The sequence below is a fragment of the Geospiza fortis genome, unplaced genomic scaffold (genome assembly GCF_000277835.1).
Source record: "Geospiza fortis unplaced genomic scaffold, GeoFor_1.0 scaffold275, whole genome shotgun sequence".
Lineage (NCBI taxonomy): Eukaryota > Metazoa > Chordata > Aves > Passeriformes > Thraupidae > Geospiza > Geospiza fortis.
This window is the reverse complement of record NW_005054341.1, coordinates 2031062-2053879: the sequence shown is the minus strand read 5'-3', so window position 1 is coordinate 2053879 and position 22818 is coordinate 2031062. Positions and strand designations below refer to the sequence as shown.

Here is a 22818-nt window from a genome sequence, read left to right as displayed (position 1 = left end):
GCCTGGAGCTCAACTCCATAAGCACCTCCATAAAAACCCACTGAAGCTCTCAGGTAAAAGTGCCCTGTTTCCTTCCTCAAGTCATGACAGCACAAGGTAATAATTGAGGCAGAAATTTGTTCAAATTATTTTAAAGATAAATTCTCAATGAAATTTATTGTCTAAGTTCTAAGGGACCTCAGCAGAACATCACATACAGGTGATATGAAAAGTCTAAATCAATGCATGCCTTGCGTGATACCAAGGCAAATTTTTATCAAAAGGCATCTGTACTGATGGCCTGTAGGGAATATGGGATTGGCTGCCTATGGGGGACATTATACAGTGTGTAAGCCCACACATTTTCTTCAGCTCTATTTTATTGCTGGTTGCAATAAGCCACGACTCAAGTGGAGCTGGTGCTCCTGAACAGGTCTAGGTGGAAGATTCAGGTATCACAACTCAGTCACTTGCATCAGCCCCTAATAGGATTAGTGTCTCCAATATAAAACTCTAAATCCCAGCAAGTCAAGAGCAATTTATGGCCAGGTTCAGAAATAGATTTTTACTGTACCACAGCTTCCACCACATTCTCCCCCTTTTTTTCTTCTCCAAGTGAATCTTAGAGGTAACCAACATAAGCAATACAAACCTGACCTGCATTTTCATAGAAATAATCTTGTACCTGGCAAAACAACTTAGACTCAGGATATACAGTAATTGTTTCACACAACAAAAATGGTTTTCACATTCCAGACGCAAATGTATTAAAACAATTAATTAAACACTGGCTATACCTACATCCCCAGCAGACAGGTGAGAATAAAAATACCCACTACACCCACATACACTTTGGATATCACAAGCTTTCCAACACACACATTCCTAGTGCATCAACCTGATGCTCAACACTCAGTGTTCCCATCTGCATTTGAGAAAATAAATTTAATATTGATGGTCTAATGTCCTGGATATCTGACAACTCCACTCATTATCACTGCAATACCTAAGGACAAAATTAAGTAGTGTATTACTACTTCATCGGGTCATAAAACACTACATGCCTCAAACAGGAAACTTCAGAGCAGGCACTGCCTCCTCCCCTTGCAGCCTGTGTAGTACTCCTTGCTGATAACCATTCACCCACACAATACTTGAGATGCTAAGATAACACCCTGCAGCACTCTGATGCAGCTGCACAAACCCAGAGCACACCAACTGCAGCCAGTTCACTTACCCAAGGTTTCTCTCATGTTTTTATACAAGTTTATGGAATCCGTGTCCTTCATGAACTCCCGAACCACCTCCCCTTGGTCATTCTCCACCACCAGGACTTCTTCAGGCTTGGCCATGCGGCTCACCATGAGCAATCGAACCTGGGGAAGTCCAAACTCCATCAAACTGCAACCACCACCCCTCTCCCAGCTGCACAAGCAGCTCCAGAGCCCTCTGCCCAGGCAGCCTCAAGCACAGACAGGGTACATCCACCCATACAGAGCTATCAGCTTCTTCCAGTGAGGATAGAGCCTTGCTCACTTCTCTCCCTCCAACGAACAAGAGGAGTACTTAAAGAAACCCCAACCTGTGTAGTATTTATACTACAATAGTAAGTTCAAAATGCTTATGTCATATTAGGGGTCTTTAAAGAACCACATTTCCCAAACACAAGGGCTTTCCTCCAACTCTAACACCCCGAGCCTTTCTGTTTACAGAAACTGCTTAATACAGATTTATGTTAAAATAAGCACCTTTAAAAAGCTGAAATAACACATTAATTATCTTCTTATATACTGGTGTCATCTTAAAGTATTTCCACACTGATTCTGTAACTAGAGTTGAATCAACTATCGATTAATCTAAGGTAAATTTTCTTATGTCCCTCCTTACACGAAATGAAATCTCTAATTCACCAAGAGAAGCTGAATCTCCAGAGTGCCCTCCCTTGAGCATGGGTTACCTTGGACAGAACAGGCAAATAAAGCTGTCTCCTTGGAGGGACATCGAAGTGCTGGCTCCCCGACAGCAGCGGCGACGCCGACGTGGAGAACGGGCTCTCTCTGTAGAGCTCAGCAGCTAAATGGTTCCAATATTCCAGACAAATCTTGAAAATTTCAGTTTCTTCAACTTCTGATACCAACAACATGTAATGAAGAGCCTGGAAAAGAGTGGTTTGAACACCCAGTTAGTGTGTGTATCTGCAGATCAGACCACATGGCTTCAGTTATCCAAATCCTGACCAAAGGCCAAATGAATCTGAGAGTTTGGAACAAGAGGCATCAACACTGCAATGACATTACTTACAGGTCAGAGTTGGGACTGGCAGAACAACTCCTAACCAAGGACTCTCATCTCTAATTTTCAAAGTGTGTGTTGTGTTTTTAAATCTGAAATAGCCTAAAGACATCTTAGAAATGCCATCACCAAACCAGCCTGTTTGGAAATTATCAAACCCACAGCCTCTGGAGCTCTGCAAGGCATTTCAGAACCTCAAAAAAGCCTCACCAGTTGCTGTCAGTGATTGCTATTCTGAAGACTATTGCTGCTGCTTTGTTCTGGATCCTTTGACCCTGGCATACTGCTCCTTTGCCTTCAGAGAAGTCATCTACCAGAACATTTTCAACTTCTTTCCTGACAGAACAGCCAGAGCAGGCTGAGCAGGGAAAGCCACTGATGCAATTCTGACAAGCTCAGATACCAACCCGAGAAATTAAAACTACACAGACAAACCTCTTTTGCCTAAGCTTATTATGCAGTCCCTGGTGAAAGATATCAAAGCAATTGCCCATTAGTGAACAAACAGAATGAAATGATAAAAGCTGAAGATATTTTCATAGCTTAAACATTCCAACATTAAGCACTTTGAAGGGTAAAGACGTGATACAGCATCTCCACCTACAGTGTCAAAAGAGGGACTCAGGACAGCCATACATTGCTCTTTACACATCAATTTCTCTAGGTGATTTCACTTCAAATAACCGATTTCACTTCAAATAACTGATTCCTCTGCTAGTCTGCAGAGATCCAGTGAATCCATGGAATGATTTCATCTGCTACATCCAAGGTGCAGGAATGAACAGGTTAGAATAACACACAGCTTTTTAAAGTAAACCTGTACTTAGGTCCTATTACACCAGAGCTTACAGAAGTTTAATTTGCAACCATTTTAGGTGGGCATAAGAACTCTGTTAAACATTTCAAGCCTGAAAGTCTTCAGAATCCAGTTGTGTAAATGTCTTTTTACAGAGGTCTTCCTAGCACAGCCTCAGTGTAAGCAGAAACTTGAGCCTTGAGCTGATCCCTGATTCCCAGTTATTTTAAAAGTTTGCTATTTGCAAATTAGGGAATTATCTGGAACTGTTACCAGCTGCTCTGAGTCCATCTTCTAAATAAGCTACAATAATTTGATATTTGCAGCCAATTTTAATAATATGCCTCTTTTTTTTTTCTTTTTTTGGAGAGGGCAACTTCCAGAAGATATTGAGATACTGGAATTCAGATGGACACACTGGATTACAGCTAATCAACCTGCAAAATGCACTTCCCCTCCCAACATACCTGGTGTCCAGGTTTAAAAATTGGGGTGGTGATTTTCTCCCCTGTCTCAGGGCAGTTCCTCAGCCTACAACCTACACACCTGCACAGAGCTTGATTCTGCACACAGAAAATGGTGCTTCAAGGGGATGTGGAACAGCTTCCATTCCCTCGGAGTGGAGCAGTAGCAAAAAAGTCACCACAGAGCAGTTCAGTCCCAGCAAAATTGGCATTCACAACTGAAAACTCTAATCTTGGGATTAGGGTTTACCCTAATCTACCCCCATTGCAGCATGACTTTCAGTGCTTCAGCCTTTCCAACCCTTCCTTCTCATCTGAATATCCAATATTTGCCACAGTCCCAGTGGTTTTACTGTCACAATCACTTGGAAGGGCTCTGCCACTGGCACACACATAGGAAGTCTCATCCTTGAGGACTATTTAAAGCTTTTCAGCTGGGGAATGGCAAACTAGGCAGGAAGCTATACCAGGATGGAGGAAATGTCCTACAGCATGTGCTGGTCCCTAGAGAGCAGCTCTGGGTGCTCAGTGACAACACAGACTGATGAAGTCATAGCAACACACCTTCTTCATGTGAGAGTTAAACAGAACATGTAAACCCATGGAAAAACAATATATTCATTTACTTTGAAGCACTATTTGACACTTCCATGCAGGAGCAAGTAAGAAGAGGGTGAGACAGAGTTAAGTTTTCAGACATTGCACTGGTAAAGGATCACTGAAAAGAGAATGCCACTGAAGCATACTAGGAAACAAACCTTTTCAGGGGGTTTGTACTTCTCACTGTTCTTTTTTCCTCTTCCCAACTTTAATTACAATGATCCAGAAATTCCATTAATGTCACATCCTTTGAGCATGAGAACACACCTGCTACATTTCTGAACCACATAAACCAAGCTGCTTACCTCCATTAGTGTTTCCCTCAGATTTAACCTTTTCTCTATAAGTAGACCATGCTCCTTGAGGAACGTGCAGAGGAACAAACTGAGATTCTGAATGAAGTTCTGTTCATCATCTTTTCCATTGGAGTATGCAAGTCGGATATTGGTATTTAAAGGAAGCATCTAACAAAAATAAATCATCAAGAATTTCCCTTTTTATACAAAACAACTACTTTGTATTAACAAGTACGCTGTTTTTTGCTTTTTATAAAGAACCCTCAAGATAAACCAACATTACCAAGAGAGGAAAAGACTGTTACAAAAAAATCCCTTCACCCATCCACTTATGATAGAAATACACTGAGGAAGGGACTCATGTACCTGCACCTGAACAGCTCAGAGGGGAATCATCAAATCATATCAATTTGATGTATGGTTTTAGTGGGAAATGTTTCTATCTGTGCCAAAAATTAACAAGAAACTTGCAGAAGTTAGGTCAGTTTAGGTCTTGAGACACACAGTTCACATTTCCCCATGAGACAGCCCAATGGCTCAAAATATCTCTTAAATTGATCAAATCAATAGAGCAGAAATACAGCTGCAATCAGGTTCAGAAAAACACACTGGGCATCTTCTGATCAAGCCACAAATACCACCAAAGAACAATACTTTTCCTATCAAGAGCTCTATAATGAACATAAACCTGACAGCTTTCTACAGAACTGGATTTTGTGATATGAAATTCAAAGGGAGATTTCTGATAAACATTTACCTGTTTTAACTGCATCATGGTCAGTGTAAAAAGTGTTACAAACTGTTCTTCATACTGGCTTACACTGACACCTGCAATCTCTGTGAGGCACTTCAAAGAGACATTGCGAAACATGGGAACATTTAAGAACTGTTGAGGGAAGAAAAAAAAATAAAGAGCATTACAGAAGTGTTGTACAGCTTTTCTGCAACTTGTATTTAAGAGCTACCTTTTTTTTTTTTTGCAAGAATACCTTGTATATTAGTGTGCTGATTAACTTGGTCTCAAATATATATCCCAGAGGAATCCAGTTCAGAAATCGTAGCAAAGTTTCCAAAGTTGCATGGACTAAGGGAGCGTTTTGGGAGTTTTCCTGTAAATGACAATTTGGAGTTTATGACATTGTGACACTGTTAGGCACAAAGGGGGGAAGTCTGAAAACATCATTAAAGAAATGTGACTTACCATCACAAACTGACACAGCTGAAATATCTGAGAGAATTCATTGCACATGCTGTAAAAAAAATAATAATTGAAAACTAAGAATTTCCACATTTCATAAATCAAAATATCTATGCCCACAGGACAGGTCCTTAAGACCCAGGCCCATGGAGGCATTCTAAAGCCACCTGGTTTATCCCCATTTTCATGGTACTAATCCATATTTGAGGTAGCTTGAAGCTTGTGCCTGCAAATTCTAAGGAAATAAGGAAATATAGTCAATCAATGCTCAATGCTGTGTTAAAAGCGTAGGAACCATCAGTCAACAGATGCTACCTGCAGCAAGGTACAAATCCCTGTGTGTACAAAATGAAGTTAGGCATCCCCTAGGAGTAGTGCTTCAAAGAAAAATCAGTAACCCTCTTGGGCTCAGAAACGGAATTACACAGCTGGAGGTGCTCACACAAAGGCTCCAAGTGAGAGCAACTATTTAGCAGCAAGCACAAAGTCTACTCTGTTCATTAAGATTTAAGCAGATATACTTGCCTGTCTTTCAAATGCTTAGCTTTTACTTGAGTAATCTGGCCACTGGAAAAATCAAAGACTTCTTCACTGAGCAGTTTGAGGATGACCATGTTGTTCTGGCAGAGGCTCTCACTGGTCCTGCTGGCCCCCACGATGTCGCTGATGAACGTGGGCCAGTGCTTGGGCCACTCCTGTTTCAGGATCTGCCAAGGGAGCCAGCCCCACGTCAGACACACAGCAAAGGCACAGACTTTACTGCAAGGTTTAAAGTGTTATGAACTCTGGCTTACCTGAACAAGAATCATATTCAGTTTCCCAATATACACTTTCTCTTTCTGGAAAAAAACAGACAGGAGTCAGGTTGTGCATAATGCTCCCCTCCCTCATCCTCCCCTGAGAATTCCTCACTTACTTCTACACACGTTGGGTCAGATGAGGTCTTGATAATTAGGCCAACAACGTATTTTTTAATACCTGCAGAAGAGGAAGGGATTTATTTTCAGCTATGCCAGATATCACAGATGTAGCAACAAGTATTTCTGAATTCAGATTCTTCATGGTTTTAAACCAGGAACACCTCTATCAGGCCAGACAAGCCTGAGCCAGTGAGCATCCTTCTTGTGTGCTACATGGGGAAAATGCACCTTCATCAATCCTGACAGGGGATATTTTAGTTGTACAAGATGGCTTTACACCAAAACCATTTCAATGAAGCAAAAGACCAAGGATTAGAGTGTCCTTGTAGTAATTTTTAAGTGAACTCCAAGAATAAACAGAACTTCCTAAGTGTGACCCCAGTTGTAATGCCAGTTTTGCTGAAGTGCATGGAAAGCTCTGACACATCACCTGCACTGCAGGCAGAAGTTCAGAGCTGCTCCAGTCTACTCAGGTGATCCATTTTAAGAACAGGAATTCCTATGCACTGCATTTTAAATTCAGAGCTTAGCAAAGCTTCTCCTGTGAAATCTTACACTAACAGAACTCAAATACAGCACAATTTGAGTGTGAACCACTGGGCTTTTATAGCACGTATGGATGTTGTGAGTCCACCATCTCAGTAAATTCTGCTTTATTGCTTTTTCTTTTTTTACCTTATATTGACAATCAGACAACCAGGGACACACAGTGTGTTAGAACTGTTCATTTTGTTGTGTTTCTTTTCTTCTACTAATGTTTTCAAATTATTTTAGAGCGTTCAGCTCCACCATAAAACCAGAAAAACCCCAATCACTGTAGGGAAGTGACACTGCCCAAAGTTTCATTTTGCCACTTAACCCTCAGCTCACTCCTAATTCCTAAATCCATGGGAACAACGACTTTTCAAGTGCCAATATCCATTCTGTACACAGCCACCCAAATCCAGGAAAAGGCAGGCTCAGAGGGCCTGGAGTCACGACCCAGGTGAACATTCCAGGAGCTCAGCTCTGACACCACACTTCAAACCAGGCAAGTGTTTTCTTGTCTTAAGGAAGTATGAGAATTCCTGGGTGCTTTGCTATTCAAATCTATGAACCCAAAAATCTTGTTTCAATCATTTCTTCTCCAAGACAAGTCAGCTGACTCACGCAGACAACATGCATGTATTGAAGGCTTCAGAAGTTGTCACTTTCAGAAGAATGTCTTCTGTTGAAGACATAATCCACACCCTCTGTTCTAAGTTTCAAAACTTGTCTAAGACTTGACTAAATTTAGTAGGGTTTTTTTTTTTTTTTTGCATTTCAGGCTTAAGCAAGAAGATTAGAAAGGATAATTTATTAATTGCATTCTCATGAAATCTGGAAAAACTAGATCCAGACTTAGAGCCATTCTAGACAGGAGCTGTTCTGCAGGTAGTTCCAACTGCAAGTGGAACCATTCATCATCATCAGTGGGATCAATCCCCACTGCTCCAGGAGAATGGTCATTTTTAAAGTATCACTGGCAGGCACTGGGTAAGAGTTACCACCAAGCATCACAGGCCTGATGTTTTAAACCTACAACACACTCTGCTGAAGCATTACAGTAATTCACAAATGAGATATGAAAGCCCCCCCAACAGTATGGAAATAGGTTTGCAGTGCCAGAAACTAAACTGTTGTAACCATCTGCCAAACCACCAAGGGAAGCCTACTGTTGCAGCTCTTTGCATTTCAAAAAGGAATTAAAAAGTTAATATTGCTTTTAGAGTTCCAACTGCAGATCCATGGCATTTTCCATCTTGCTGCATCAATGGCATTGTGCTGTTCACTAACAACTCCAATATTGTGCTGCCATCGATCCAGCCTTGAGACCAGCGCAGGAGAACAGCTGCTCTGCTTCAGTTTCTTTATTTAAAAAATTAAAATTAAAGTCAAAATGGTGACCACTGCTCAAAAGACACCCTAGAAAGTTTGCTCCCTTTCACACATCATGCTGCTGGCTCCTGAGATCATCTATCCAGTGAACAAAGTCATATTCTTAATCCCCTAAAAGCAGCAGCTTTCCAATTCTCTAATGCTCCTTTTGGCACAGATGTCATTTTATACTTTTCCAACTTCAAGTGTTCTGGTTCCTGCTCCATATTTAATAGCTCATTTATTTATCATTCCATAGGAAAAAGAATTTTCAGCAGAACAAATATATGTCAAATTTATATTCTGACAAAAATCAACCCAGAGGCTCATTACCATTTTCCAGCAGAACATGTCCAAGAAACTGCTCAGGGGCAGTAATCCATGGGATAAGCTAAAAGCACTGTGTTTGGGGAACTTCAAAGGAAGTGTTGTGTTAGAAAGGAAAGCTCAGGACATGCACAAACCCCACAGCCACTGCCTAGAAGGTCTCCTTCCATCAGAGAAGCAGCTGAACAAGCCTTGACGAGGCCAACACCACAACTGCTAAGCTCAGCCCTTCACTGAGCCAAGCAGGAAGAGACAGACAGAGCAGGAAAACAGACCTTCCAATAAAACAAAACAAAAGCCACACCAACCACACCACCCAGGACACACAAAATGTTCTTCAGAGATTATCTGACCTTGCAACTGCACTGATCTCAGGACACCCAAAGGGAGCAGACCCTGCTCCAGGCCTGGACCAGCCCCACTGCTGGAATTTTCTAGAAAGCAAAGCCTGAGAAGTGCTTTTGTACAAAGTCCCATAAAAGGGATGATAGAGCAAGGGCATGAACTTGAGGCCTTGTAGAACATTCCTGGATATCCACTAGATACTGTCCTCCTTCTGTGAAAGCTGCTCCTCGACAGAGAGGCAAACATCCATAAAACTGAACCCTTCCTGGAGGGAAAGTTGTTTTCCCAAGTGACCCAAGCCCTGCAATGCTTGGAGTGGAACTGGGACAGTGAGGAACGTCACGTTATGAGTAATTTCTGCACCCTGAACTGGAGGAAATATCTTCCAGTTTAACCTTTGGAAGTGCTCTAGGAAGCCATTACCCCTCCTGCACTCTGTGTACCCTGAGCTCCTGTCAGAGCCCAGCACAGCAGGTGAATAACCAGGGACACAATCAGCAAACACACACCTGCAACAAACCCTCCTGTCCTCAAGGCACACAAGCACAGCCTTCTGTGCAATCACAGAGCACAAGCATTTAACAAGTGTCCAAAATTATTCTAGCTGGTGCTGCAGATGCAAGCTCACTCTAATTTACTAAGTATTAATAAAGTCTCTGCTTGTATTAAAGAATAATAGGCACAAATGAATCAGGTGGGCAATGTAACTCAGCAAATTAACATTATTTTGCAATCAAAATTAGAATTTCAAATGCTAAAGCTGAGCTGTCCCCTCTGGGGATGTTTGTATGCATACACACTTACACTGAACTGTTTAGTCCCAAAATGTAGTCCAAATACCATCTTATTTTTAGTGTTAAGAAACAATGCTTTCCCATACAGTGCCACCATCACCTTTACCCCTTAGTGGTGAACTGAATCAATGATCTGTTTGCTTCCCAACAGAAAAGGCACAGAGTTTGTCTTCACACACACACAGAAGTGCCATGTAGCTCATCCCTTCTTCATTACAGAGAAGCAAAGAAACATCTTCCTCATGAAGCAGGCCAGGAATTTCCATTAAAATATCTCATCACGGCACAGACAAACCTCCTCTACACTACAGCATCTTCCACTGCATCAAAAGCTTTACACTCAACTCCAGGACCTTCCTGGAAAACATTGAGCTGCATCTCAACACTTCACTTTTTCATTTCAGGATGAGCAAAGTTGTACAAGCAATTTGTGTTTCATAATGAAGAAGTGCTTTATCCATTCCAGCTCCAAACACTCCAGACAAGCTCTCTCTGTTCAGGGGAACAGTATTTCATTTCACAATGCAGGATTAATGAAACGTATCACTGCACTGGAGACCAAAGCCTTTCTTTCCAGGCAGGTTTTCACACTGCCACAGAAAATCCTTTGGAGACCACAGCACTTTAATCAAATGCCATCCTCTCGGAGTGTTATTAAACAATCAGCTCTAAAGGATATCAGAGTTTAAAGCAATTTAGTAGCACACCTCAATAAGCTCAGAACTCAACTTGAGAATGATGGCACAAGAGCCTGGCCAGCAGCCAGGTTCAGCACTGCCTGGGATGTTCTGGAATCCATCACCACCCCATGCAGGCTTCAATGAAACCCACATGACATCATCTGTGTCCGTGGAATAGCCATTCCAAGCACCCTCCCAGGACTAAATCAACCACCCAGACAAGGCTAACCATTGCTGGGGGCTATGACCAAGCATGTCTCAAGGCTGAACACACAGGTCAGGCATCTGATTTAACTGAATTTTACCCCTTCTGTGCCTCATAAACACCACTTTTGTCTACAGAACCAACCAGTTCCCACTGCTAACTCCAAAAGCAAACCAAAAATCAAAAAAAAACCACCAAAACGCCATCACATCAATATTTCAGAATTGTAAATTGATTGTTTTGCCTGATTCTTGTTTCAGAATTATGGAAAGATAAAACTCACTTTTTGTAAGTGCTCACAAACACCACCACCTGAGGAACAGAAAGCTGTTTTACAAAACTTAAAAGCCAGCAGGGCCAGAAAAGCTCAAAACCAAAAGCTATTTTAAAACAAAAGAAAAACTTCAGAGCTTCATGTCTAAAGAAGACATCTGAAGAAAACATTTTCCTCCTTGCATTTGAAATTCAAGGCTGGAAGCTAAAACCCTTCAGCACACAGACAGAAGCAGTAACAAACCTCTGGCTAACCTCACAGCCCAACGAGTCATTCTGATGTACAACTTGTTAAAAACAAAAAACTTAAAAATGTTACACTTCATGCTCTGTAATTAGTAACGTTGCTTTATTTCTACCAACAAGTTTCAGTAAAGTCATTCCAAAACCTTTTTTTATTCACTGACCATTTAATTGAGAACTGCTCTTGAGCTTAACTCTTAAGCACTGCTGTTGCTACAAAGGGGGAACAGTGGTTTCCTCATAAATGCATTCAGTTTCCTCTTCACCAACAGTAAGATTTGTCAGCTACACAAACCAAGCAGACATGCAGAAGACATGTTTTATGAATTATGATATAAGGTAAAACTGATTTGAAACGTGCATGGTTTGCTTTGTCACTAAGCATTCCACTGTACACTGAGTTTCAGTTTCCTGCACACACATTCCACCAGTTACACTTCAAACAGGAAAATCCTGTCAACCAAAGAGTGGCTGGGGTCAAGGAAACCTCAATTTAACCAGCATTACTATCTCCCAGGTAATCAAGCCACCTGAATGAGCTCTGGAGCAGCTCTTTCGTACCAGCCAGTATCATCACCCAAATAAAAAAATCTAAAAAACAACTACCACAGACCAGATCAAACTGGATTAGAGATGAAACAGATTCTCCCTCCTACACCACTGAGGCCAAGCTGGATAAAATGCCATGGTACAGAAAATGCATTTGGTTGCTCTTCTACCACACAAGTGAAAGCCACTAACCTAGTTTCCCTAGAACAGGATAAAAGTCAATTTCACAATTTTAGCTTGCCTCTGTCAAAGGGAAAACGTTTTCAAAGCTGAACAAACAACACGTTTTTGTTTAGAAAGGATTTTTTTATTTCCTCTGGAGTTTTCATAGATATGTAAGTCAGAAAAAGTAAGAATAGGATTCCTCAAGACGATTACACACCTACAGACAGTAACTTTATTTTGCCATGTAACAAATAGAGTTACTGCATTTTCTTAGATAGCAGGAACCCCTCCAACAGCACTGTCACTGCTGGAGATAAAATGTCCCAAAGCACAGCCAGCAGCAACCTCATCCCAACACCACTGTTTCCCAGCTCTCCTATGCATTAAGAGCATGAATTTTAAGACTCTGAATTCCTGAATTACATCCTGCATTTGGCACCTGTTCAGCTCCAAACTATCAATTAGGTCCATCCCTGTGAGATCTGTTCTACATCTCCCTCCACCTCTGGGCAATACTCCTGACTCCTTTTCCTCCTGCTCTGCTCCCACAGCCAAAAACCGTAGGACAAGAACTTCAAAATGCTGAAACGAAGTGCTCATAGTCAGGGATGTAACAAAATCTGATTGAGCTGAGACACTCCAGTAATTAAAAGCACAAATAACAGTTAACTTTAGCTAACTAAGGTGCTCTTTTAGCTCCTCAAAAAGGCATAGCTGTGTCTGAGCCTTAGCTGAAGCTGTTCCCTAGAAACCTCCAACAGCAGCATGAATGGAAACTTCACTTTCAGTTTTACTTTCAAAGACAGCTACCCTTTGCCAACCTAGAGTTGGAAGGGAAGGGGGAAAGTTGAGAAGAGGAATAAGCACAAAAGTGTAGAAGTCCCTCTCTATGCATTTGTTTTCATTAACACTGCAAATTCTGGTTTAATTAATATAGTTTCAGAACCTAAGCACTGGCAGTAAAAATTTAAAGCATGTCTCAGCATGGTTAATAAAAGCTCTCAGCGGAACACAGAAACATGGAACTTTTCATTAGTTCCAACACCAGCTTTTAGTAAAAAGCCAAGTATAGAAGAGTGACACCATTTAATATCAAGAATTTGAAGTGGTTGCACTTAATGTTTTGAAGTCCAAGTTGTGATGACAGCCAGCCAGGTTACCCCTGCAACCACAGGGGTACCGCCATTTACTGCAGCCAATGTCTAAAAGTCAGCAACACTGCAAGCTACAGGGGAGGGGAAATCCCATAAACTAAACACAGAATTGATGTACAGACTTCCAGCTTCTTGCATTGATGGGAGACTGGGGCTTACCCTACCCTGCACCAATTACAGCAATCTGCCTGTTCTACACTTCATGAATTAAACCCAACTGCCCAGCACCTCCCTGCCTAACAGCATGAGTGACCATCAACAGGTGAGCCAGTCCATAGTGTTTCTACTTTAAAATCATTGTAACTGCTTACAATTTCAAAATAATAACACAAACCCACACAAGGTAACAAGTGGGCCACAGAGTTTGCTTGGGGCTGCACACACAGCTTCCAGAGGGTGAAGGAAACAAAACCTCCTGTGCCAAGTACAGGGAATGAAAATCTCGACCTCAACACCAGTGGCTCACCTCATATGTTTCCAAACTATCAGTGACACCTTTTCCACAAAGCTACAGAATTTCAGTTGCTCACCAACCCACTGAGATCACTATCACAAAAGTGAAAGATGTGGTTTCATCATTCAAAATACCATAACACATGCCAGAATGTTACTTAGAGACTGACAAGTCTAAATCTCAGTTAATACACAAAGTTCTGAGGAAAAGACAAAAAACCCTCCCTACCTTCGCACTGGTTCCTTGGAAGAATCTTCCATCTTGTTTTTATCACATTTTCCAAGATTTGCAGTCCATAATACTGAAATTGGAGAAGAACAAAATGTGAGTACATTACTGTAGGACTAACTAACTTGCAGGACTCTCACTCAATCAGACATTCACACTTAACATCTAAGACTTCAAGATTCTTAAACTAACAATTTTATTAAATATATGTCTATTCACCCATTTACTGAGGTTTCATGCATCGTATTTTCTTGTTTTATTCTTGGCTATACTAAGTCCTGCTGTTTGATCATGCTCACACCAGGAGGTGGGAAAAACAATAATGAAAAGCCCTCTGGCAGACAATTTTGGCTATCTGGAAAAGTAGCAGCCAGATATGAATTTGTATCACAAATGACTGCTCCTAAGTTTGAGTATTAACACAACCAGGCTCCTAAAATATTTAGCAGCTTGGATGGTGTCTCAAGCTTCCTACTGTTCCTCTAAGAGCTGCAAAAAAAAAATCTTGTCTTAGCATCACATGTCCTGACACTGGCACTTTCTAGAGAAATTATCTCCCAAACTTCACTGGTGTGTTACTTTAGGAACAGCAAGACAACCCACAGGTTTATTTAATTTCAATCCCCACCCCAATATGGCAGCTATTTCTAATATTTAAAGATGAACTTTTGTGCTCAGTCAAAGAACAATAAAAACATGAATAAGCTCTTGGAAATCATTTTACCTTTCAGGAATTCCTTCCTATGTTCTTACCCAAAACATTAACGTTGCAAATGGCCATTCCCTCTGCCCATTTGTCCCTACTGCCAACTCACAGTAACAGGGAAAGAAGTTTGTCATGGTACAACCAAAAAACTTTTATATGTAAAGCCCCATTAGCATGAATAGACAGGAGAGAAAAGGGGATGAGGAGTTTTGCATTTACTTTATCTACAGTGGATTAGGAAGAAAAAAAACAAAAAATAAAAAATCAATGCCTGAAAGGTAAACTCAAGTTTTCACAGTTCCAAGTTTGGCTGAGAATAAGAGTTCCTCTTTAAAATGGTTAGTTGTTACACAAAGTAGGATCATTAGCATTTCCACCAAAGGGATCATCCAGACTTCAGTTTAATTAAAAATACACAATGTAGACTGTCCCAAGCTACATTGTACTGAAAGAGCAGTTTTGCTGTTCTCATCTTAACATAACCTACACATCCCTCTGCTTCCCTATCTGATCCCAGTCCCAGGAGATTTCAGGTGCACATCCTGCAGCTATAAAATATTCTGTCCCTTTCCAAAACCTTGGGCATCAAGAGAATGAATCACAGAAAGTTGGCAGGGTATTTTTATTGCCTCCATGATCAGCAGCAAAAGCTTACCAACTAGATTTTAACCTGAAAAAATGTTTTAATTACTTGACATAAAAGCATAAGATCAAGGGGATTTACATGTAGGAAAATGTGCAAAAACTTCCTTAAGCAAATACTCCACAGGAATTGATTTCAGCCACTGCTATAAACTTACAGACACCATCTGCAAGTGATGAGGGCTCATGATACAAAACATACTTACAAAAGCTCCTAACAATGTTGACAGTATGAATTTTTATATCAGACAGTGCTAAACTTTCCTGAGGCACATCTAAACTCTAGTGAAATTTCTATGTTCCCTAGGCACATACATTAATTTTTCAGGTATCAACTAACTAGAAACGCTCATTTTCTCCCAAACTTTCTTCCACAAGTGAACTTGTTTAGCTTTTACACCAGAATGGCAAGTCTACTTTCATTTTAAACAAACACCAGATGACCAAACTAAACTCAAATGAACAGCCTAACAACAGACTAAGGACAGACCTCATCTTCAGTGGGTTTTTCCCTCACTGAGAATTTCCTGGAGTCAAAGAAAAGGACAGACACCTCTAGCAATCTGCCACACCTATCCCTCATTACCTGCTCAAACATCTCATTTGGGCTCATGGACCTTAAGCTGTTCATGCTGCAAAGGTTTCTACTCCTTTTGTTCTTCCCTCTGCCTTCAGTTCTGCCCTCTGCAGGGCCTTGCTCACTTCTTCCTCAGTACAAAGAAACTCCTTTTCCCTCCCAGGTGACACTGAACAGCAGCAGCAGTAAAATCCCTGTGTACAGCCCCCACCTGCACATCCTTCTATCACACCTCTCTGCAAGGGCTCCAGCAGCCCCACATCCTGCAGGGGGCCTTTACTTGGTTTCATTTATTTGATGGTTCTAATTTCTCTAATTTCTCTGACAATGAGGAACTCCGCTCCCAAAAAAGTCACTGATACCAATTAAAAGTCCTGCCTTTTAATCAACTACTGCAACAGAACATGTGAACACATCTCCGTGTAAAACAGAAACTTTTCAAAAACTGATCTGCTTCAAAAACTGGTTTGCTAATTGTCTACCACTAATTCACTGCCCAGTTATGAAGATGAGGGACAGGCAACAGCAAAAGACTCAAAAAAAAAAAAAAAAAAGAGCATGAAATGATCCCTGTGGTAGAAATTTCTATGGCACCCTTATTACTTATTTTATGCACCGAATCCCTTTCCCTCCCACCTCCCAAGAAACAAAAAACAATTGATGAACAGAATTCAGTTAAAGGGAATCAAAAGGGTAGACCTTGTGGAGGCCTGCCGTCAAAGCCTAGCTGTGTCAGTTGCACAGGAAGACACCCCTTTTCTTCCTATTACAAGCAATCAACATAATGGAACATTATGATTAATATCAGGTAGTGTTAACAGCTTTAATTAAAGAAAAAATATGATTGCATAAAAGCCAAATGTCATAGTGCATAAATTTAGCACCAAATCATTTGCAATTTATGTAAATTGAAGAATTCTTTACCTGTTGCTTTCTTTCTGTTCCTCTAATCATCTCATTTTTCACAAGACAAATTTGTTTTTAAAAATACTGTTGATAAATCAACTTAAACATTAGTAATGTCTGTCAGTATAAAAAGCAAAGTTTACCAGGCAAGCAAACAGGCAAACACTGTTACTTAAAGGTGCTTAAAGGTATTACTTTGAGGAAGTTCTTTAAACTGCTTTCCCCTCAACTTCAGAGAGCAATGAAAAAAAAAATATGAGCTGCTTCAGGAATACCACATGATTTCAGAAACCATCCAAACACAATTTTTTTTCTGTTTGAACACAGTATGTATCCAGCAGGAAAACATGCATGTCAGTTATTTGAGATAATAATCATCAAGCTTAAGACAGTGAAAACACATTTTGCTCATCTTTTTGGCTCAAACTTCACAAGTCTTAGGTACAGCATTTCAAATTGCAGAAAAAGCCCTGAGTGCTGCCCATTTTAGCCTCTCCCATGATGGATGGATTTCCAACAGCAGTAAAAAGCAAATGTGTTTTGCATAGTAGCAAAGAACTGATGTACTACAAACTTTGGGGTGCTTAACCTTTATCGATAGCACAAAACCTTGGCCTAATGAGGTTTGTTTTGTCTTTAACACACCTAGGGACAAATTTTCTCCTCAGTTACGTGCACGTGGCTTTCATTATGATCACAGACAGCCAAGCACTTACCCAAGGACAAAATGTGGCTCTAGGAGACTTTTCATTACTCAGATTCATATAGACACAATACCAATCTTGGGAACTGGCATAATGCTTGTATGTGCCTTGAAAAAAAATTCTGTGTATCCAATTTAGCTCATCCTCAAAAATAAAAAAGGGGGGAGGGAGAAACTCTTGGCAGTGTAAAATGAGGTCTGAATATTTTTTTCATTTACAGTTATTGCTTAAAGCAATCTTTGCGAACAAGACAATCAAAAAAATATGGTTTGAATCAAGAAAGTCTATGGCTAAAAATGAGATACCTTCCTCAAAGTTTATGAATGGAAGAAAGAGGAAAACCAAATAAATAAAAGTTAATTTGCTTACTTTGGTATTCATGTTCTGAGAGAACTCCAAAATTGTATCAACTCTTGTCCACGCATCAGGATGTTCTTTTAAGTGAGTCAACACTTCTTGTGCCATTCTTTGCTGAAAGAAAATTTGATTGGAAAGAAGTATTTAGATTATTTAAGTTACATACTGTCACTGAAGACATCACTATGCAACAGTCCATTTAAATTACTTATCTAAGAGTTAGGCAGAACTCAACCAGCAGCAACAAGTCCCTTAAGCCTCCTTCTGTGACTGAAGTTTAGGAACAACCAAACTCCAAAAGCCCATTGATGCAGGACAGTAATTCCTCATTTCCAACCTTCCATCCTGAATGATTCATCCAGACCAGCAGCAAACATGCAAGAACAGCACACATGGTGGGGAGAACCTACTAGGGAATGAAGTTCTCTCCCCTTCCACAAAGGCTTCAAGATAAAACTTTATTCTCGGGCACCCAAACATTCCAGTTCCAGTGGAAAGACTTATACTAAGTGCCAGCTTCCAGGAACACTGTTTTGTGCTGCAGAACTGTTGATTTTATTTTGAAGAACCACAGAGCAGAGCATTAGAGGTCTCCAATCCCTACTTCTGAGGGATCCTTGGTGTACCTAACAACCTGCAAAACCCTAATAAAAACCTACTGGCAGGAGGAAGGGAGCTGGTCACACTAATGGTTTGCTCTTCCTTGGGACTGACATTATCAATTACTGTCCTACATGCTGTGGTTTCTTGAAAAACCTCATCTGAAGCAATTACACATTGACATAGCTGAATTCATTTTAGCTATCCCTTTTCAAAAGCCTGCATGTCCTCAGGAATTTTTAGGGAGCCAAAGTGATGTCAGCCATTTCCAGAAGTGCCATGTACTGACAAATCTTGCGGCAAACTGTACCCCCTGCAAGCACCAGGCACTGCCTCACCAACAAGGTGGACATTTTACAACACAATTAACACAACAGTTCATTCTTTACTGCACTGTAGAGCCAACTGGACAGAGTCACAGAGCAGTTAAAGCTTTGCTTTAGGATTAACTTCAACAGTTAGAACTCACTACAGCCATGCAGCTTTCTAGTCTCACCCAAGTGCATGCTTGAGCTAATCAGCAACTGGTGTAAGAAAGCTCGTATTTTCAGCAACTTAGAAACCAAATCAAGAAATGAAACCCCAGATAGATAGATAGATAGATATACAATACAACAAACTGACATATTTGGCATGTGATTTACAACATAAAATTGGAGGTCTCAACAGTTTAGTTGTCTAAACTATCTGTACAACACTACCTGCACCCCTACTTGATATAATTGGGCACAGTGGAGCAACTGGACCAGCAAGTGCCTGCAGATCTCATGTGGACAAGTACCACACAAATATTCTGTTTAAGACCACAACCAGTACAGCCCTATTGTTCCAGTGTGACATCAGAGCTAAAACAAACCCAAACAGAAAAAACAGCACTTTTAATACACTTTAGTTTTAAAAGGGAAGGAATAGCTGTGTTCCAATCTGCAAGTGTGTTTTTATATTGGCCTCCTGTTCTGTTTGCTTCTAATACTGGTGACATATCCCAGGATCAAATTTCAACACCAACAAAACACAGACAGTCCATATCCTTCTCCCAGTGCTGAGAGGTTTGTTCTCATACCCAGTAACCCCTTTTCTGGACATTAAACCCTGCAGTTTTGTAAACAGTACAAATTTAGTATTAATGGTTAATCAAGAACAAAGCTTTATCATGCTGCTGGTACCAAAAAGATTATTTGCAAATTCCTTTCTGGACATGTGAAGATCTAACAAATCAATGGAATTAAGAGGCTGGGATGAGTCCAGGTAAACATTTGTGAGTTTCATGAAATCTCCTTAGTCATGTGTTGCACTGAGGTGGGGACATCCTTTCTTTTCAGAGAAGTATACCCAAAAAAGCTGAGAGAAAAAAAATTCAAATCTCCAGGACAGAAAATAGCTTCTTTCTTGCCTAACACAGATCAGCAGATAACAGTTTTGCAAGCAGAGATAAGAACTAAGCAGAAGGAGGCAGGTGAATCTGAAAGCAAGTTCAGCACAGGCCATTCAGGTTGCATTCTAAACCTGTTTTACCCTGACATTACCCTGACCTGTTCCAGGAAAACCACTGGTAATCACTCAATTTTAATATTCAGTTTCCTCAACTCCTATTATTCCTGTCACCCCTTAGTAAAGGACTTGAGCTGTCTGGCTCCACTAAGAACCATTTTTCCTGCTTTTTTTTAACTCCTTGGAAGAGGGAAAAGCTCAGACTCCCTGAAATGTCTCCAGTTTGGAAAGGTACTGGAGATGAAAGTTTCACTGAGGTGACATATGTAAGTACATGTATTTAAACAAGTTCATATCATAATTTACTTTTGCCAGTTAAACACCACTTCTTGAATTATTGCATCTTATTGCATTGATTTTCTAAATACTGGAGAATTTTCCCAGCTGTTTTAAGCCAAGCAACTTCTCACAATTCCAGAACAATGGCAATTTGATCATTGTATTTAGTGTTAATCCTATTTTCTCTACAAACCTTCCCAACTTTTTCAACTCTTCAAACCAAACAACATTATAAGCATCACCTGTTCTGCAGGGCAGTTAAAGATCACAAAACAAGTGCTACAGATGTCCATACTTCTAAGGCAAAAGCTACAAGGAGTCTTCTGTCATTCTTAAGCACTTAAAAAACTACAGCAAGTAACTATTTGAATTTAGGACACCCAAAATGCAAATATTTCAAAAAACAAGGTATTTCAAAACCTATTGGAATTCACATTAGTAATCTTTACAAAAGCTTTTTTTTCCCCTAAAAAGATACACAAAGCAAGTATATGCAAGTATATAATTGTTTATTCTAACAGCTGGAAAGAATAGAAAAGCATCAGTACTTTGTCCCATTTAATTCACTTATTGTTGTGCAAGACTATCTTAGTAAGAGATGCCTGACACAAACTCCAATTTGTTGAGCCTGAACAATTAAAATCTGCCAGGAGAGGAACCATGCCAACACCCTTTGTAGCAATACTTGCCCTCAACATTTAAGTCTCGTTTCTAAAGAAGTTCAAGACACAGATTAAAAAAAAAAAGCAATACAAGATTCACTTTCAAGGCAATATATGCAAACACACAAATACACAGTCCTCCCATTTCAGCTTAGTATTTCACAATCTGCACTAAGTCCAAAGGAAAGAATGCAAGAAGAACCTGTGCAAACTGTAATGGAAAATAAAAAAGCCCAGATACAAGAAAGGAACAAACTCTTCTATTAAATATGCATGACATGCTTCTTTATAAATACAAACACAGTAATAGCATCACGAAGATCTTTCTTTTAAATACAATTCTTCAGTGAAGCAAACATTACATTTATGGCTTCACAATCCTGTCCATGATAACAAGTAACAGGTAGCTCAGATCTTCCTGAAGAACTGAGTCAGAAAAGGTGACTTGCACCAAGTGTCCTTACCAATCATATTTGCTAATAATTCTCAACATCAGAAGGCAAGCTAGAAATGAATACACACCAAACAAACATTTCTCCAAGAGTCATTTCAATGTGAATTCACATTTCATGTGACTGCCAGTGATATTCCAGTCACTAGCTCAGTAAATTCACTAATATTACTAATTGTGCCTGCAGTGAATTGATTTTGCTCAGCTGATTTGCTGTAAGGTTAAACATGGTCAATAAATGCATATTCCAAGTCCACCTTACCTGTGCACCTTCTCCATGGTACAGGCAGTTCACCACATTGTCCAAGAGATTGATATCCAGTTTCTGGTTAAAATCCAGCAGCTGACGAGCTGCATGGTCTGCTAACATTGTCATAATTGCTGGCATAGATTACTGCAAAATAAAGTTTAAAAAATTGATCAATTAGTAAGAAATTATTATCAGCTGCAGCTGCAAAGCAAGTGCTTCAACTTATCTCATTTGTCTCACTGAAACAAGATGCTTATGTTAGCAGCAGTAGATAACACTGGCTACAACACTGCTTTGATTGAGGGGCACGTACCAGGACAAACTTTTCTTTTTCCTCCCCTGAAAAATTCACCCATCACTACCCCAGCTCAACTCTCAGGCTCTTCAGCAGGTAAAACACACAAGGACAGTCTGAGCAGAGGATGGGCTGTGTCACCAGCACCATGGGGCTCATTTCACAGCAGCTATCAACCCCCACATGTCTGCTGGCCAAAAAGCCTCGTGTCACTACAACCAAAACCCAGACTGGCAACCTCAGCCAGTATCGAGTTCCCAAGGCCAACATGCACATTCAGAAGATTCAGTTCCAAAAGCTTTTAAACACTTGGGTATGGAGGTGAAACGTGATCTACACACAGAGCAAGAAATTAGCCACAGGGCATTTTTTAAATTGTTGGGGAAAAAAAAGAAAACCACCTTACAAGTTAACCACATCCAAGTAAAAAATTACCACTGAAACTAAGTTGACTGAAGGCACTTTGAGACCATGAAGCACAGGGACTGTTAAATCAGCAGGTTGCTCTGTGTGCCATGTGAGATCACTCCAAACTGAAATGGAATTCTACTGGAGGTTTCCGATCCCCTAAACCCAGGGACACAAGCATTAACTCTTTGTCCTAGACAGAGCAGCCCCGATATTATGCAAAGGGAGTTAGGTGGGGTGCATGAGATTCTTTACCAGCCAGAGACTGGTGCAAGATAAAGACATTTGTGAAAAGCAGGAAAACAAGCCAGAAGCCATAGAATTTCTGAGGGTAAGTTACACTCTACCCTTTTCACACCACCCTGCCACACCTAATCAAGTTTATTGCCCTGTTCTCACAGAAAATGGCAACTCTAACATATTCCCACCCTGCCATCTACAGCACCTCTGTGCCACTCACCCTCCTTTCCAAACCCTGCAAACCTACAGATCCCACAGGAAACTGCTCCCTTCACAGACGGCCACAAGTCTGGGAAGTGCAAGATCAATCAAAAGTTACAGCAGAGCCATCTGCATACTCAGAAAGATACAACCTGAAACTCTTCCAGGAACACACCCCACAAAGTCAGATG

General features: G+C 40.5%; 1 protein-coding gene across 3 annotated transcripts in view; it reads right to left on the bottom strand.

The window, feature by feature from the left end:
• XPO1 (exportin 1) overlaps positions 1-21648 on the bottom strand; it is a 32659-nt gene extending 11011 nt beyond the window's left edge. Inside the window, exons 1-12 of one of the 3 annotated variants that reach the window (XM_005422592.2) lie at positions 21496-21648; positions 17763-17864; positions 13859-13931; positions 6542-6603; positions 6420-6464; positions 6151-6332; positions 5629-5677; positions 5417-5536; positions 5185-5313; positions 4437-4595; positions 1937-2134; positions 1217-1355 (exon numbers count right to left, since the gene is read on the bottom strand). In XM_005422592.2, the coding sequence (XP_005422649.1) occupies positions 1217-1355; positions 1937-2134; positions 4437-4595; positions 5185-5313; positions 5417-5536; positions 5629-5677; positions 6151-6332; positions 6420-6464; positions 6542-6603; positions 13859-13931; positions 17763-17864; positions 21496-21621 (1384 nt within the window). In that variant the 5' untranslated portion in view covers positions 21622-21648. Of the gene's footprint in view, positions 1-1216; positions 1356-1936; positions 2135-4436; positions 4596-5184; positions 5314-5416; positions 5537-5628; positions 5678-6150; positions 6333-6419; positions 6465-6541; positions 6604-13858; positions 13932-16482; positions 16547-17762; positions 17865-21495 lie in introns of those variants that run through there. The other 2 variants (XM_031058334.1, XM_031058335.1) reach the window with 2 other exon arrangements.
• Between the last annotated feature and the right edge of the window lie 1170 nt (positions 21649-22818).